The 15,882-nt window shown below is 36.0% G+C and overlaps 2 protein-coding genes across 4 annotated transcripts; one reads left to right on the plus strand and one right to left on the minus strand.

Annotated features, from left to right (window-relative positions):
• The first annotated feature begins 3,349 nt into the window (after nucleotides 1–3,349).
• Nucleotides 3,350–4,006, plus strand: LOC109210135. The gene has a single exon (XM_019373505.1). The coding sequence runs from the start codon at nucleotides 3,350–3,352 to the stop codon at nucleotides 4,004–4,006; it is 657 nt and encodes a 218-aa protein (XP_019229050.1).
• A 2,780-nt stretch (nucleotides 4,007–6,786) lies between these two features.
• On the minus strand, nucleotides 6,787–11,279 carry LOC109210140 (metal-nicotianamine transporter YSL2-like). Of its 3 annotated transcripts, none has more exons than XM_019373511.1 (8): nucleotides 11,056–11,279; nucleotides 10,131–10,511; nucleotides 9,742–9,914; nucleotides 9,270–9,367; nucleotides 9,037–9,171; nucleotides 8,765–8,954; nucleotides 8,490–8,604; nucleotides 6,787–8,144 (listed from the first exon to the last, which is right to left on the minus strand). In XM_019373511.1, exons 2-8 carry the CDS (start codon nucleotides 10,504–10,506, stop codon nucleotides 7,204–7,206), a joined length of 2,028 nt encoding a protein of 675 aa, XP_019229056.1. In that variant the 5' UTR covers nucleotides 10,507–10,511; nucleotides 11,056–11,279; the 3' UTR covers nucleotides 6,787–7,203. The 3 variants fall into 3 exon arrangements, with proteins under 3 accessions (XP_019229056.1, XP_019229055.1, XP_019229058.1); XM_019373510.1 differs by lacking the exon at nucleotides 11,056–11,279 and adding an exon at nucleotides 10,622–11,049; XM_019373513.1 differs by lacking the exon at nucleotides 11,056–11,279 and having other exon boundaries at nucleotides 10,055–10,132.
• Nucleotides 11,280–15,882: the final 4,603 nt, after the last annotated feature.

Raw genomic sequence — 15,882 nt, forward strand, 5'->3', positions numbered from 1 at the left:
TTATTTCCCACCATTTCCAATTCACACTCTTATACTTTAAAGCCCAATGCTTAAAGTCTTTGAAGCTCAATGCCTTTAAAGTCCAACAATCCCCCACATGAATGGGAATGGATGTAACAAGAATGATCATAGATGAAAGCTGTGTGATTTGCAAGTAAGGATTAATCACATCTGGATAAGTAGGTTTCCCTTTGAACTTTCCGTAGTGAACATATGTCGGATATACTTGGTCAATCGGTAGATTTGATATCTTTGAACCGTCGAACTTTAGTGTATACCTAGACAACCATATGTCACACAACCAACCCTTAATCGTCTTTTGGTTCTCATTGTTGTGTTCGTTTCAGCCATGAACACCGCCTGGTTTCATAAGTGTGTAGAGAATTGGCCTTACAAAATTCTCATTGAAGCGGCTTCCACTTCACACTTACATAGGTGATTCCTAAACGTGTAATCCTTTAGATTGACACTATTTGATAAATACCACATCAAAGTTAGGTAATCATTAAAGAACGTGTAAAGTTCTATCCTTGTTACTGAACATTGTTTTCATCACGAGAAGGGACCAAAGATTTTACTTTGACAATGTTGAACTGGTCAATCACAACTTTGTTTGAGCTCCTTGAACCTAGATCTCGGAACATCCAAAATTCTAGGTAGAGTTACCGCCATGTTGACTTGTCCTCGGCCATAGTCCCATTCCCTTAGATGATTTCTCAACTCCCTCTCTAGTTAAGCCTTTTGTAAGCGGATCCGCCGCATTATCCTTTGATCTTACATAATCAATAGTGATAATTCTACTAGAAAGTAGTTGTCTAACAGTGTTATGTCTTCGTCGTATATGACGAGACTTTCCGTTATACATAACGCTCCCTGCCCGTCCTATTGCAGCCTCACTATTGCAATGTATGCATATAGGAGCCAAAGATTTTGGCCAGAACGGAATGTCTTCTAAGAAATTTCGAAGCCATTCAGCTTCTTCACCGGCTTTATCCAAAGCTATAAACTCTGATTCCATTGTAGAGCGAGCGATGAACGTTTGTTTGGAAGACTTCCAAGATACTGCTCCTCCACCAACAGTAAAAACATATCCACTTGTGGACTTTGTTTCTGTTGAGCCGGTTATCCAATTTGCATCACTATATCCTTTGATAACCGCATGATATTTATTGTAGTGCAAAGCATAGTCTTGGGTATATTCCAAATATCCCAGAACTCGTTTCATTGCCACCAAGTGATATTTGTTTGGATTACTTGTGAATCGACTAAGTTTACTTATTGCACAAGCTATATCAGGTCGTGTACAGTTCATGATGTACATTAAGCTTCCCAACACACGAGCATACTTCCAATTGAGACGTATTTTCACCTTTATTCTTTATAAGATGATGATTTAAGTCAATTGGAGTTCTTGCACTTCTAAATTCCAAGTGTTTGAATTTTTCAAGTACCATTTTCACGTAATGTGATTGAGACAAAGCTAGACCCTGCGGAGTCCTCTGGATTTTAATTCCTAGAATTACATCGGCAACTCCTAAGTCTTTCATATCAAACTTACTAGCAAGCATACGCTTAGTAGCTTGAATGTCAGCAATATCTTTGCTCATTATTAGCATATCATCAACATATAAGCAAACAATGACTATATGATTTGGAACGTTCTTAATGTAAACACATTTATCACATTCATTAATCTTAAAGCCATTTGACAACAATGTTTGGTCAAATTTCGCATGTCATTGCTTGGGTGCTTGTTTTAGTCCATAAAGAGACTTAACAAGTCGACACACCTTCTTTTCTTTTCCCGGAACCACAAACCCTTCAGGTTGGTCCATGTAAATTTCTTCCTCTAAATCACCATTTAAGAAGGCTGTTTTTACATCCATTTGATGGATTTGAAGACCATACAAGGCGGCTAACGCTATTAGCATCCGAATGGATGTAATTCTTGTTACCGACGAGTATGTGTCAAAATAGTCAAGACCTTCTCGCTGTCTAAACCCTTTGACAACAAGTCTTGCTTTGTATTTGTCAATAGTACCATCGTCTTTCATTTTCTTCTTGAAAATCCATTTAGAACCCAATGTTTTGTTACCTGGAGGAAGATCAACCAATTCCCAGGTATGGTTGCTTATTGACAGCTTTTTTCCAATATTGTGCTTCTGAGGAAGACATTGCTTCCTTGAAGGTACGAGGCTCATTTTCTAGCAGGAAAGTCAGAAAATCTGGACCGAATGAAGTAGATGTCCGTTGACGTTTACTTCTTCTCGGATTTTCCTTATTAGGCATACCATCTGTTATTTCCTCCCGAGGTCGTTTTGACTTTTGGTAGGTCACTTCACTTTCCTTTTTATACGGATAAATAGTTTCAAAGAATTCAGCATTATCTGATTCCATTATCGTATTAACGTGAATCTCAGGATTTTCTGACTTATGAACCAGAAAACGATATGCCTTGCTATTGGTTACATATGCAATAAACACACAATCAACCGTTTTTGGACCTATCTTAACCCTTTTAGGTTTAGGAACTTGTACCTTAGCTAAACACCCCCACACTTTGAAGTATTTCAAGCTGGGCTTCCTTCCTTTCCATTTTTCATAGGGAATGGACTGTGTTTTACTATGAGGTACACGGTTGATTATTCGGTTAGCTGTAAGTATAGCTTCCCCCCACAAGTTCTGTGGTAAACCAGAACTTATCAACAACGCATTCATCATCTCCTTCAACGTTCGATTCTTTCTCTCCGCAATTCCATTAGATTATGGAGAGTAAGGGGCAGTTGTTTGGTGAATAATGTCATTTCCAAACATATTTCTTCAAAAGGAGATTCATATTCGCCACCCCTATCACTTCTTATCATTTTGATCTTTTTGTTTAGTTGTGTTTCAACTTCACTCTTGTATTGCTTGAAAGCATCAATTGCCTCATCTTTACTATTAAGTAAATAAACATAGCAATATCTCGTGCTATCGTCAATAAAAGTAATAAAATACTTTTCCCACCGCGAGATGGTGTTGACTTCATGTCGCAAATATCTGTGTAAATAATATTAGGTGGCAATCATTTCCCTAGTTGACATAATGTGTGGTCACCTGAAGCCAAATCACTGTCGTTTAAGATCTTTTCTTTCCCATTATGTTCCCCCGCCAATCTCTTCTTCTCCATAACAACCTCATTTTTTTTTTCCACTTACCTACTCCTATTATAGCTCACTATTCATTTTCCACCCAAAAATATGTTAATTTAATTAATAAAAAAGCATCATATGCAACAAAGATGAAAAAGGAAATCAGTTCCCCAATTTCAGTCTAACCATTGATCTCCACACTCAGTCAACACTCGTTCATGGCTTCGCCCCTAACCAATACTTCATCTTCTTCTTCCTCCATTCGCTTCATGGGTCTCCTCAAACAACCCGACTCTGACCCTAACAACAACCTCAACCAGCTCGAAGAGTTCGACGAGAATGATGTTTTCTGGTCTGAATCCTCCGATTGTTCCAGTGTTGCTAACTCCTTTTCTCCCCCTGCCCTTTCCACCTCCTCTTCCCCTACGCGCCTCCTCCCTCAACGCGCCGCAACCCTCTACAAATCCTCAAACTCCGGCCTTTCCGCTGCTCTCTCCGACGACCACCACCCCCTCGTCCGCCGCAAATCCACGCTCAATCCTTCCGTTTCCGCCGCATCCGCTGCCAAAATGATTCCGCCTGTGTTTCGTTCGGAGAATTCAAATCCCAATTCTCTGCCTAAATTTCACCAGTCGGCTCCGGTGAACGTGCCCGTGTGGCAGAAGAAGAGTACTGGACCGTTGGGTGGATTCGACCGGTTCGATGAGGTGGACGACGAGCTGCTAGAAGACCAGGTAATGGTTCCTCCTCACGTGATGGTAGCTCAGTCGCACGTGACATTCTCGGTTTTCGAAGGCGTTGGGCGGACGCTAAAAGGCAGGGACTTGCGGCGTGTTCGTAACGCTGTCTTTCAGCAAACAGGTTTTCTTGATTGATCCTCCCCCATAAAATCCCCGCCCATCAAGAAAAAAAAGAAGAAGAGGAAGAAACGGTCAATCAGTTATTATTTTAGTGATTGAATTCTGAAGAATAATTTAATTTCGAAGGAGTCAGTTGCTGTACGTTCATTTCAGAAGTTTGTAAATTATGAAAAAAAGGTATTATAAATTTGCCTTGTTGACATTCCATTTTGAAAATGGTTATTAATTTGTAATTATGCATTATGGTGAAGTAAGCGTCCCAAAATAAGTTGTTTTCTTTCCTCGGTTCAAGATATAGTATTGATCAGAATGATAAAATGCTTTTGTTTTGCAAATATGATGCGGCATTTGAGCTTTATAATGCTCAAAATCAGCTTGTTGGTTATCATTTTCGTTCAATTCAAGTGAAGTTCATATTAGGTGAGCTCAATAATGGAGGGAAATTATTAAGTAGGGCCGCAGCTCATTCCAATCACATGAAGAAATGGTGTTCACTCGTCCACGAGTCCTACAGTTAGTCTCAAATTCGCTCACTTTTTGGTTATATATTTATGATATGAATGCCTATGCTGGAATTTATTAGCCCTTCTTATCTGAGAGTCCTCCATGATGGGGAGTAATGAGGTCAATTTTGGCAGTAAACTGCTTGAGGAAAATATACTGGAAATGATAAAAGTTGATGTTATGGGAGGAATTGTGCTCACCCGGCATTTTAGCTTTCAAGAGTTAAAAATAAATAAACATCTAATTGAGATGGAGGTACAATAGGTAAAGCACGAAGTTTACGAGGTACATACTTGTGGGGTTTACTGTGGTAACACAGTACTTGTAGTGACATCAGAATAAACTTATACAGCTGGGAATGTATGGTCCCTGAATTTATAGTTAATAGTTCAGTTGCAGTTTTAGCATCTTCACAAACTTAGATTGGCATTTTGAATTATAGTCCATTAATTTAGGTGGTGTTTTACTTGTGAATCCAAGGAATTCTGTAAACTCCATAAGCTCAAAATAAAATCTTGCAGTCCATTTCTGGGACTCTAATCAATCTGGCGAAAATGTCAATTAATTGAGATACCAGCTGAGTTGTTATCTGATTTGTATTAAGTTCGTTATGCTTATGCTGTTTTTTAAGGCAAGTCTCTGCAACCTCCTTTGATGTTCCCGTCGTGATCAAAGGTTGTTCTGTTGGAAAAGTTATGCTGATGTTGTAGTCCTCATTGCTTTAGATTTTCATTGATTATTCTGCGGAACCAGGTGACTGCTTTTGGTAGAAGCTGAAAGTTAACTCAGTTAGGTGTAAACTGTATTACACTCTGATGAACGGCATTGATCTGTGAATATCTTTAGTTTTTTTGATTCCTTTTTTTATCAAGTCTGAATGTCTTTAGTTATTGCTGAGTCTTTAATAACCTTTAGGGGTTGGCACTGCAATGAGCTACCTGAATGGTTAATGCATTGTCGATAGATGTTTACAGGCTTTTTTTTTTTCGCTTTGCATATTCGTTTTCGTACAGAAGTCTTGGGAGTGAAAGGAGGACGATTGGAATGTGATAAATCCATGTCAATCATATTATTTTTTGGGTTTTTCACCCGGTGTCCGGTATCCACATTGAAGCCCGACTATATCCGGATTCGCGCCGCGTAGGGCCCCACTCGGGGGAAACACTCTCTACCAAGGATTTTTCCATACCCAGAACTCGAACCCGAGACCTCTGGTTAAGGGAAGAGCAGCCACATCCGTTGCACCACACCCTTTTGGTGGTCCTGTCAATCATTTTGAATGGTTCTCTGATCTACAAAAGTGCCCGATTAGATTTACCACCACATCTTCGGTTTAAGCAAAAGATTGATTCCCAGAAATTGGAGATTAAAGATTCAGTTTTCAATTGATTAAATTCCAAAGGCGCGCAGTGTTCATGTGACATACTCAATTGCTATCCAAAAGTTGGAAATAAATTATGCATTTCAAATTGAACATTGATTTTTTTTTTTAAAGATTAACATGCAGAGGGCAGTTGTTACAAAATTAGCCAGTTGCTCGTTCATTGAATAAGATGAATTCTAGTAGATGTTTTTGACCTGAAAATATATGTATTTTCACTTTGGTAAGATATTTTTGTGAATTTTACCAGAAGAAAGGTTGAGCAAGCTGGTCTGTAGTCAAATACATCAGTTTACTACTTCCTTAGGTCTCTGCTTATGTAGTGATTCATGGGGCAAAGAATTTGGTTGAAATTGTAAATTGTGTCATATTCAAGGATGTTTTTTCTGGATGATTCCAGAAGGTAGATTTTTCAGTTGAAAATGACTAGAGGATAAAATTCTGGTTGCAAAAGACACATCTAAAGACAGTTCCAATAAGAGCACTTGTTTACATGTGGAGATGCATTCTTTGTGTATATTCCAATAGTCCCTATCATTGGTGGAATCTTTTATATCTGTGATGTCTGGATTTGGTGAATCTTCCAAATTCCAAAATTCATCATTCACAAAATTATTCTTGCTCACAAACTTCCAAAGTCAATTTAATCTTTTCCATTTCCATATACTACAACAATAACAACAACGATCCAGTTTAATCTCATAAGTAGGATCTGAGGAGGGTAGTGAGTACGCAGAACTTACCGCTACCCGAGGAGTAGAAATGCTGTTTGTGGAAGACCGTCGACTCAAGAAGACGAACAAAGACAATAAATCAGTACCATTAACAAAAATCATAGAAATAATAACAGCAACATAAGGACCAGAAAATAAATGAAAAGGAATAACAAAAACAAGTAAATAAGGCCCAGTACTATTAAAAACGGACTTTTCCATTTCCATATATCAGAATAAAAAAAAAAGATTCTGGTTCCATGCAAAAGCCAACGTCCTTTATTTCTTCATTCATTCAGTTGTTTTTGTTTGTTTAGACAATCCTATTCCCTCTAATTGTTCTGCTTTACTTACACTAAGCATTCCAAGCTGTCAACAGACTTGAATGTTTTCGTTCCTGACCCGCCCAATTATTGATTTAACCAATTTTTATCCGCCCAAAATTGACCCAATTATTGTTCTGCTTTATTAGCAATTCTTCTCAATGGTACCTATACTTGACAAAATTCTTTGCTAGGTACATATAGAAATACGTTTCTCAGCTATCTCATTTCTATAATTCTAAAGTTTCTTTTTGCAAACACCTACTCCCTGGTTTCAATAATCAGGATATTTCACGATGTCTGTCCGGCTGTAAAAGTCATACAAATTGGAGGTTTAACTTTGACTAAAGCAAGTAGTGCTGATGGAAGAATCCATAATCCATCACCACAAATCAAGCCTGAAGCGACTGCAGGAACCATCAAACTCGCCTTCTTGCTGTTGAGCTTATGCCATACGTACACGATCAAACTGCCCACACACATATCAATTGCAAAAGAAGCATTATTAAGGAATGGCGCAGCCATAGCCATCGGGAGAGGAATCCATTTCCCGAATCTTTTCGAGGTTATGTCTCTCACCAAGTTGGCTATTACGGCAAAGGCAAAGAAACCATAACACAGCTGCAAGCAATGGTTGGGCAGTGCAGAGAAGCCTTCAACACTTAAGATTGCCATGTTCCTATATACGATAGCATAAGGAGCTTTGTATTCTCCATTGGGATCTCCTACAGGAAAAGCTTTGTAGAATAGGAAAAACGTAAGAGGTGCTACCACACAGCCAATGGCAGTCCCAATAGCTTGGCTTAGTAGCATGGAACGCGGGGAAGTGAGGGTGAGGTGGCTCGTCTTGAAATCATGCATCAGGTCAGAAGATATAGAAACCATGGATTTAATCAGTCCACATCCAATAAGTCCGGCTACAACACCATTCTCTTTACCGGATAATGCAGCAAGCACAAAGAGAGCCACCTTGCCATAATTGTATGCCATGTTCAAGTCTGTTAGACCAGCACCATACGCGTTGCAGAAGCTCAAAGCTGGTGCAAAAATGTAGGCAACGAGTACGTAATACCACTTCAATGCAGGGAACATAAGTGGAATGACAATGATGGAGATAAGGGAGAAAACCATGTAGCCAATACAAGCTAGCCATAAGGGAATGCTCTCTCTTATGAATATTTCGTTTCTCTGCAGCTCATCAAGGGGCTGGTTCTTGTTGTCTTCTGCGACAGCTGCCAGAAAAGATAGATGGACTGGTATTAATACTAAAATCGCAAAAAAAGGAGACAAAATTTTTGCCCCTCTTAAGATTAGCTAACACAAAATCCTTTTAATATTCAACCATCATGGTACTATTTGACTGGACAATACTTCGTTGGAGCGCGTAGCTTTGCGCACTTGGTGACATGACTATAACATCATCATCATCAACAACAACAACAACAACTATGCCCCAGTCCCAAACAAGTTGGGGTCGGAATAACATCAAATTTCATTATTAATGGAGGAGAGATGTGAGGGGGAATAATTCGTTTATCACTTTATAGAAAGGATATTGTATAGCAGTTTCAGCTTACATGATTCGGGCTTCCTTGTTTTCAGCGAGACATATATGCTTCTACCAGTGAAAAAAAGTGTCCTGACAAAATTGTAAAGGCCATCTCCCAGGATCAGAGCAATGGAGATAAAAACCTGTATAAAAGGAGTAAAGCATGACTCAAGTTTAACTATAACATTCAAACGGTTGAAATTTTATGGTCTAAATGAGGAAATAGTACAGTGCTTATTGGATTCTTGGTCAAATTAAAATTAGGTGCTTAGCAGTTGATTGGTCTCTAAATTGATCTCTAACCTTGTAACCACTTAGACTCTTCATACTGCTCTGCGGTAAAGTTGCAGGAAACCAAGATCCTTTGCGTTCACCAATTAGAGGCCACATGATCCCCCAAGAGAGAACAGCTCCGAGAAGCAAAGACAAGTTCACTAGGTGGGAACAAATCATTCCAGCTCCGACATAAGTCATGCTGAAATCAAAGTAAAATCTGCAAATATTCAATAGCATAGATTAGTGGTGACGGACTGAGCTACTTAAACTTAAAAAGAACCAAAATATCAAGTACATACGATTGTTTCCAAGCTTTCAATCCAAACGTGGGAAATTGGGCAAATCCACATTGATCTCCACCAGAATAGAACCACTGAAAGAAACTCCATAAGAAGCTCATTGAGAAGACTTTCATGAATCCTTTAACCTGTTTCCTGAAAAATGGTAAAACATAGTTTTCATTTCCACCCTCCAACTCAAGAAAGGCTGATTTCACAAAGCAAGTTCCTTCTCATTATAATCGTTTACATACTTGGCCATTTTATCTCCTTTGGGAGTATGAAATCCATTGATAAGAACAGCAGTTGCAGTCCCACTTGGATAAGCTAATTTATAGTCAATTATCATGATCTGCACCACCCAAAAAAAACGTTCAAGAGTTAGTTGAACTTGGCAGCCAGCCCCCGAAATCTGCTACCTTGAAAAGGTTTTTGTATTATCTAAAGGGCAGCCCGCTAGACTAAGCTCCCGCTATGCACGAGATCCGGGGAAGACTGAACCACAAGGGCTATAATACACAGTCTTACCCTGCATTTTTTTCAAGAGGCTGTTTCCGCGGCTCGAACCCGTGACATCCTGGTCACATGGCAACAACTTTACCAGTTGCGCCAAGGCTCCCCTTCTAGTATCATCTGATTACTATTATTTGAAAACACTATGACTCATCACTTAAGTGTTTTAACTATTTAACACAAGAAGAAGATTAGCAGAAGACTGTGAAATACCTTTCTAAGAGAAACTAAAGCTAATAGCCCAACAAAGCTAATAACAAAGAGAAAGCCAATCATCCAATCAAGACTAGGTTCCTTGTGGCTTCCTGGTGTATTCCCCTCTGTATCAACCCCTGCTTGCTCATATGTCTTCTTGTTCAATCCCAAAAGATATGATCCAAATCCACCTAAATTAACATAAACAAACAGAAAATTTTAAAACTAAGTTCGAATTTTGAAAGCCTCAAGCAAGACAACAACGACAACAACAACCCAGTAAAATCCCACAAGTGAGGTATGGGGAGGGTAGTGTGTGCGCAAACCTTACCCCTATCCTGGAGGAGTAGAGAGGTTGTTTCCGATAGGCCCTCAAGCAAGACAACAAAACATAAAAATGTTCTAACCTCCCACGGCAATGCTGTAACATGCAACAGCACAAGTCTGAATAATAGTATTCTCCTGTCTGGTAAAAGGAGTGGATACAAAATTGGCCATTTTTAGAATCTTGGTCCATGACTGTATGAATACATAGGCAAGAAGAGCAGCTGATACATTAAGATTTGGGACAAGTCCAGTAGTCAGATTAAGCTTCGTTACTATCACACTGTAAATAACTCCAATCAAAACACTTGCTACAATTCCACGAACTGTTATCTGTTTTGTCCAAGGAGGAATTCTCTTCACTTCTTCTGAATAGTCTCTCACTTCTTCCATTTCTTCTCTTTGTATTTCCATTGCTTCTTTCTTCTCCTCTTCTCCCATTACACCAACTCTACTCATTTTTCCTGTCCATGTATTAATCATCAATTAGTTACAAATACAATTCCCCACCAAATAATACAAAATAAAATAAAATAGAACAGATGTGCTTAAAAAGACAGAAAAAAAGACCTACAATGTAAAAAGAGCTTGGCTTTTCTTTTTCAGGACAGACAGTTCAGTTGACAATCTCTGAAGTGGGAAAAAAATCGATTCTTTTGCTTTTTTGAATATCAAGAAAATGCTCAACAAATAGCGGATAAATGGTTTTTGTCAATATTTCGTCCCGTCTACCCAGAGGTTCTCACGGTCGACAAATGGTAGGGGCACCGTGCACAACCATCATGCATTCACGCAGAGTCTGGGAAAGGACTACTCTAATACTAGAAGCATTAGTGACTGTCTCACGGCTCGAATCTGTAACCAATAGGTGAAGATGGGAATTAACAAGAACAGAAAACTCGAACCCTCAATCCAATTTGACAAACCAAGAATGGTATATTCAGAATAAATTATGTGCTGCAACAATCTAATTATATAGAGAGTGCAAAATTAAAGAAAAAAGCTCACCGGACAATGTGGGGGTTGTTGGAATGAAGGGAATCGAATGTGAAAGGGCAAAAAACTTAGTGCACGGGACGGGGGAGATGTACTGCAGGAGTAGTACTACACACCATAAATAGGTTCGTGCAGTACAAGATTACCAAAATCCAACAACAGAGGACTGAAATCAATGTCGTGATTCTTGTTTAACACATGTTGGGCTTAGATTGGAAATCCTCATCTTTTCCTTTTTTACTCTTCTTTCACTCTATTCAGAACTCAATGGACATAAAATAAATTCTGATTATCGTGGTATTTACATAATAAAGTTACTTATACGGCTAAACATTTCTATAACAGTCTCATTTCTTTCGAATTTTTTTGGTTGTTATAATGAAATATTGTTATATAGAATATATATTATAATATAACATGAAATTAGTTCCATAAAAAGTTTGACTTTTATAGCGAATGACTGTTATATAACAATATTGTTATTAAAAGGTCTGACGGCATAATATTACAGATAAATTACTTAATAGATATTAATTAATTAATTGATTAAAATGATAGCTACTGTGCTTTTATAAATTCAAAATCACTGATGGTATAAGAAAATGTTACGCTAAAAATGTATCTTTATCTATCTATATCTATATCTATCTATCTATCTATCTATATTATTATAAAAGCACGAATAATTTATGCTAAATGTTGAACGACTAAAATATCCCTGAAACATTGATCGACTTTTATGCCCTTAAATATTTCTATAATTTAAGGATCTAATGGTAAATTACCTAATGATAGAATTCTTTTTCGATTTAAACTATACATATACCTGACCCTACAACGTTGATCCTACCTGAATTAGAAAAGTATTGTTCCTAATTACAATTTTTTTTATAACAATGCGCGTAATAAAAGAAAGATACCTACTAAAAGAAGATTTTAGTACTACGTTATAGACATGTATAACATTTTAAACAATGTTGAAATTCTTACTATTCTTTAAAGCCTTCATCTGTATTTAGTACATATAAAGCTACAACTAAATTAAGTTAGTATCTTTTACCTAAATATTAGGAGTTATTACATATTTCAAACAAATTGATTTAATTTTTAAAATATTAAATAATAAGAAAATAAGTAATTGATAATTTTTTAAAATATAAAATCTAATTTAAAAGTGTTAAAATNTCTTCCGATCTTGCTCTTTAATTTATTTATTTTTACTTCAGTATGAGTAATTAATTCTTTTACAAATTTCTCAAAGAAAATCGATTGATGTTAGTCTAGATTAGGTTTTCTAAAACAAGTTCATCCAAGTCTCCTCTATATCGAAGTTTAACAAAAATTTTCTTTGATTGGTTGTTGTATTGTTCTCGCATTAATTATTTTACAATAATCATATAATCTTGTAAATAATTTCTTACTAAATTTAGTTGGTTGTTCTTTCACATAAAAATTCTGACTAAATATTTACGTGCAACGCACGTACATAGTAACTAGTACTATATTAAAAGCACGAACGCCCTTAGCAAAATGTCGTTCGTCTTTTTTACCCTTTAAAAATTTGAGTTCACACTAGACGAGATAGTCATTTTATTATTTTCTAATATTTACAAATAGTTATTTAATTAATCTCCTACTATTTAGAAATGATCATTTAATTATTCTCCTAATATTTTTAAACTAGGAAAGTCTGTTATTTTCCTAATATTTAGAAATAGTCATTTAATGAATATCTTACTATCTAGGATAGTCATTTAATTATTCTCCTAATATTTTTAAATTAAGAAAGTTTTTAATTCAACTCCATTTATATTTAGGAGTACCAATTTTCTTCTTTTAGGTTTCGGAGGAGGTTTTTTTAGCTAATAAAATTATGCCTATAAGTTTTAATTTTTCTTTAGTTAATAAAGTTTTGACGAAGGAAAGTTAGACAAGCTTCCGTACTAACTTATTAGGACTAATATTTTATAAAATATAATAGGTGAAAAATGAGCCCATTGAACTTATTTGTGGATTAGGAATCTTTATTTTAATAGTAAAGTTTTCTTTGTCTATTTGAACTATATATAATTTTACCTTATATAAATTTTCTTTTGTCTATTTACTCATAATTTCAAAAGCATATTATGTTAAGTAGTTAAAACCTAGAGATTTTACCGAGTAAATTAAAATTCATTGTAATTTAGTTTCTATGGATCCAATAATATAATAAGGCATCGAAGGACCGTCTAGGACAACATTTCTTCATTTTTTTAGGCACTTGTACTTTTATTTGTAATTTTTCTAATTAGTTTATAAAGAATATTTTATAATGTTTAATCTTAAAGTTTTGTATGCAATGATATAGGATACAACCCTCTTACTAGTATAATTCAAAACCATAAAGCATTTATTTACTCTTGTTGACGTAGAATTGGCTAACTACTATTGACGTTACACTGCACCCACCGCGGTCTATTTCTGTACTGTCGATGCATATGAATGCAGTACATAAATTCTTATTATGAAACAATAAAAGAAGAAGAGTGTTACAGAGAAAAGTAGAGAGAGAGAATTCTTATTGATTTTGGACTGAATTACAATAGAATAGAACCCTCTATTTATAGGGAGAGGGTGACTTAGCCACCAAGCAATGAACCCTAGAATCTCTCTAAATATAGACATTCACCATAAATACAATTTTATTTATAACACTCCCCCTTGAATGTCTATTCGACAGATAATGTGTCTCGTTAAAACCTTAACTAAAATAAAACCCAGTGGAAAAAAATATTATAAAAAAGGAAAAAGAGCACACATATATAACAATACGCCTTTTGGTTGCCTCGTTAAAAAACCTTGCAAGGAAAAACCTAGTGGAACAAAACCTTGTAAGGTAAAAAGAGTACAACGCGTATTAACTCCCCCTGATGAGAGCATCAATTCACATCTTTGAGCCTTCGCATGCCAATCTTGTGCACTAGCTTCTTGAAGGTCGACGTCGGGAAGGATTTAGTGAATAAATCAGCCATATTAACTCCAATGAATATGTTGCACCTTGAAAATTCTCGCTATCACATTATCATGCTTATAGTAATAGCAAGATACATTTGTGCACAAATTGCACTGAGGAAGTGGTGCTTCAAGATCAAGAATTGTATATGCTTCAAGAAACTTAAATCCTTCATGGATTATCATATAAGTTAAGTCATATAAGCCATATAATAGACTTTAGATGCATATCAAGTTTTCATGTCATGCTAAAACTGATTGCACATACCATTGACTTTATACTTTCAAGTGTTTGAACTGCAGGTCCAAAACAACATGTCTTTCATATGAAACCAATTCTACTTGAATTGTTTCTCTAGACTTAAGATGCTCATATATATTTAGCGCTATCATAGATGTTGTCGACGGACATTTTATATCGGTTCCAACCTCCTTATTTTTCATAAAGACATAACATAGAGATCTCTTCATTTATATTTTCAGGTACCTGAATCTCTCCTGAGATTTTATGAAGTTTTATGTCATGTGATCTTCTAGATCACTTGCCTCCTTTTGTTATGATCATTTAGATCATTTGCTCATCTTCTTTATCAAGAAGTTTATTTGAAACCGATTTGTCTATACGCTTTAACCGTACCATAGACTTTGTCCTTCTAGGACTTAATAAGAGCATTTGCAATGAGAATATAGTTACTTTCTTTGGGCCAGCAAATGCGTCTGGCATGCTTTGCAATATATTGCAAATGAATTATCCTTTTATGAACTTCAAGTTCATATTATCTTATTCGAGGATCTAGATGTACAAATGATAATTTATTCCACGTAACTTTTTCTCAACTGTTTATCATGTCTCCCCCTCATGTTAGAAAAACTAACTTGTTACCTCAACTTTGAGAATCCACCTTTGTGCGTTATGGTGTTAACAAAATATACACCGCACATCAATAATAATACGATGGAATTATTTGGTTCCTGACCGTGAACCACTTGTGAAGGGAGAAAATAATATACTTTGGTATATAACATATATCAAACTGATATAGATAACTTTGTTCTCATAAGCAATTGTTTAGCTATTAAGTAGAGGTACTTAATATTTTATTTTGCTAAACCAACTGTGATGTAAACCAACTTATCAAGATGTACTTCTTGAATAGAAAATCTGGAAATTATGCTCGAAAGTGTAACCATCTCATAGATGCATCTTATGTGGTATACATGGCAAGTGAATGGGCCCATATTCACCTTTGATATTTCCAGCATTCATGGGATTCAATCCCAGTTTTAGTTGGTATATTAATTAACGAGAACATGCAACATAAGAGAATTCTTAAAGAACTTTCTAGTTCTTTAATATTTACCCATGTGAATTCTCTTTTATTTTTGCACATCATACTTAAATTGATATGAGTAAACCAATTATGCCAACTGAATAAATTATCAATATTGATAAACTTCATATTTACACCATGACGCAATTATCAATAAACTCCATGTTTATTATGATATGAGTTTTTATATCAATAAACTTCTTTTTATTGTGGCATTCTTTTGTTTGTGTAGTATAAACTGGAGAATAAAGCGGGTAGCTTTTCACATACATATTACCCCGCTACAAGTTGTAGTAATAGAAGATATTAAATATTTCCTTTATTTATAGTCTCAGTATGACCAATCGCTTTCGCGAATACTTTAGAAACTCAATAAGTTTCTTTGAGACTTACTACAACATAATGTCTTATTGATAACCAATTTTCTCCAAAATAGTATAATTGGCTCTTCTAGAGCTCTCAATTAATTTTGTACTACCACATATTCATCAACATCCATATGGTGAGTATCTCTTTT

The sequence above is a fragment of the Nicotiana attenuata genome, unplaced genomic scaffold, assembly GCF_001879085.1.
Source record: "Nicotiana attenuata strain UT unplaced genomic scaffold, NIATTr2, whole genome shotgun sequence".
Classification (NCBI taxonomy): Eukaryota; Viridiplantae; Streptophyta; class Magnoliopsida; order Solanales; family Solanaceae; genus Nicotiana; species Nicotiana attenuata.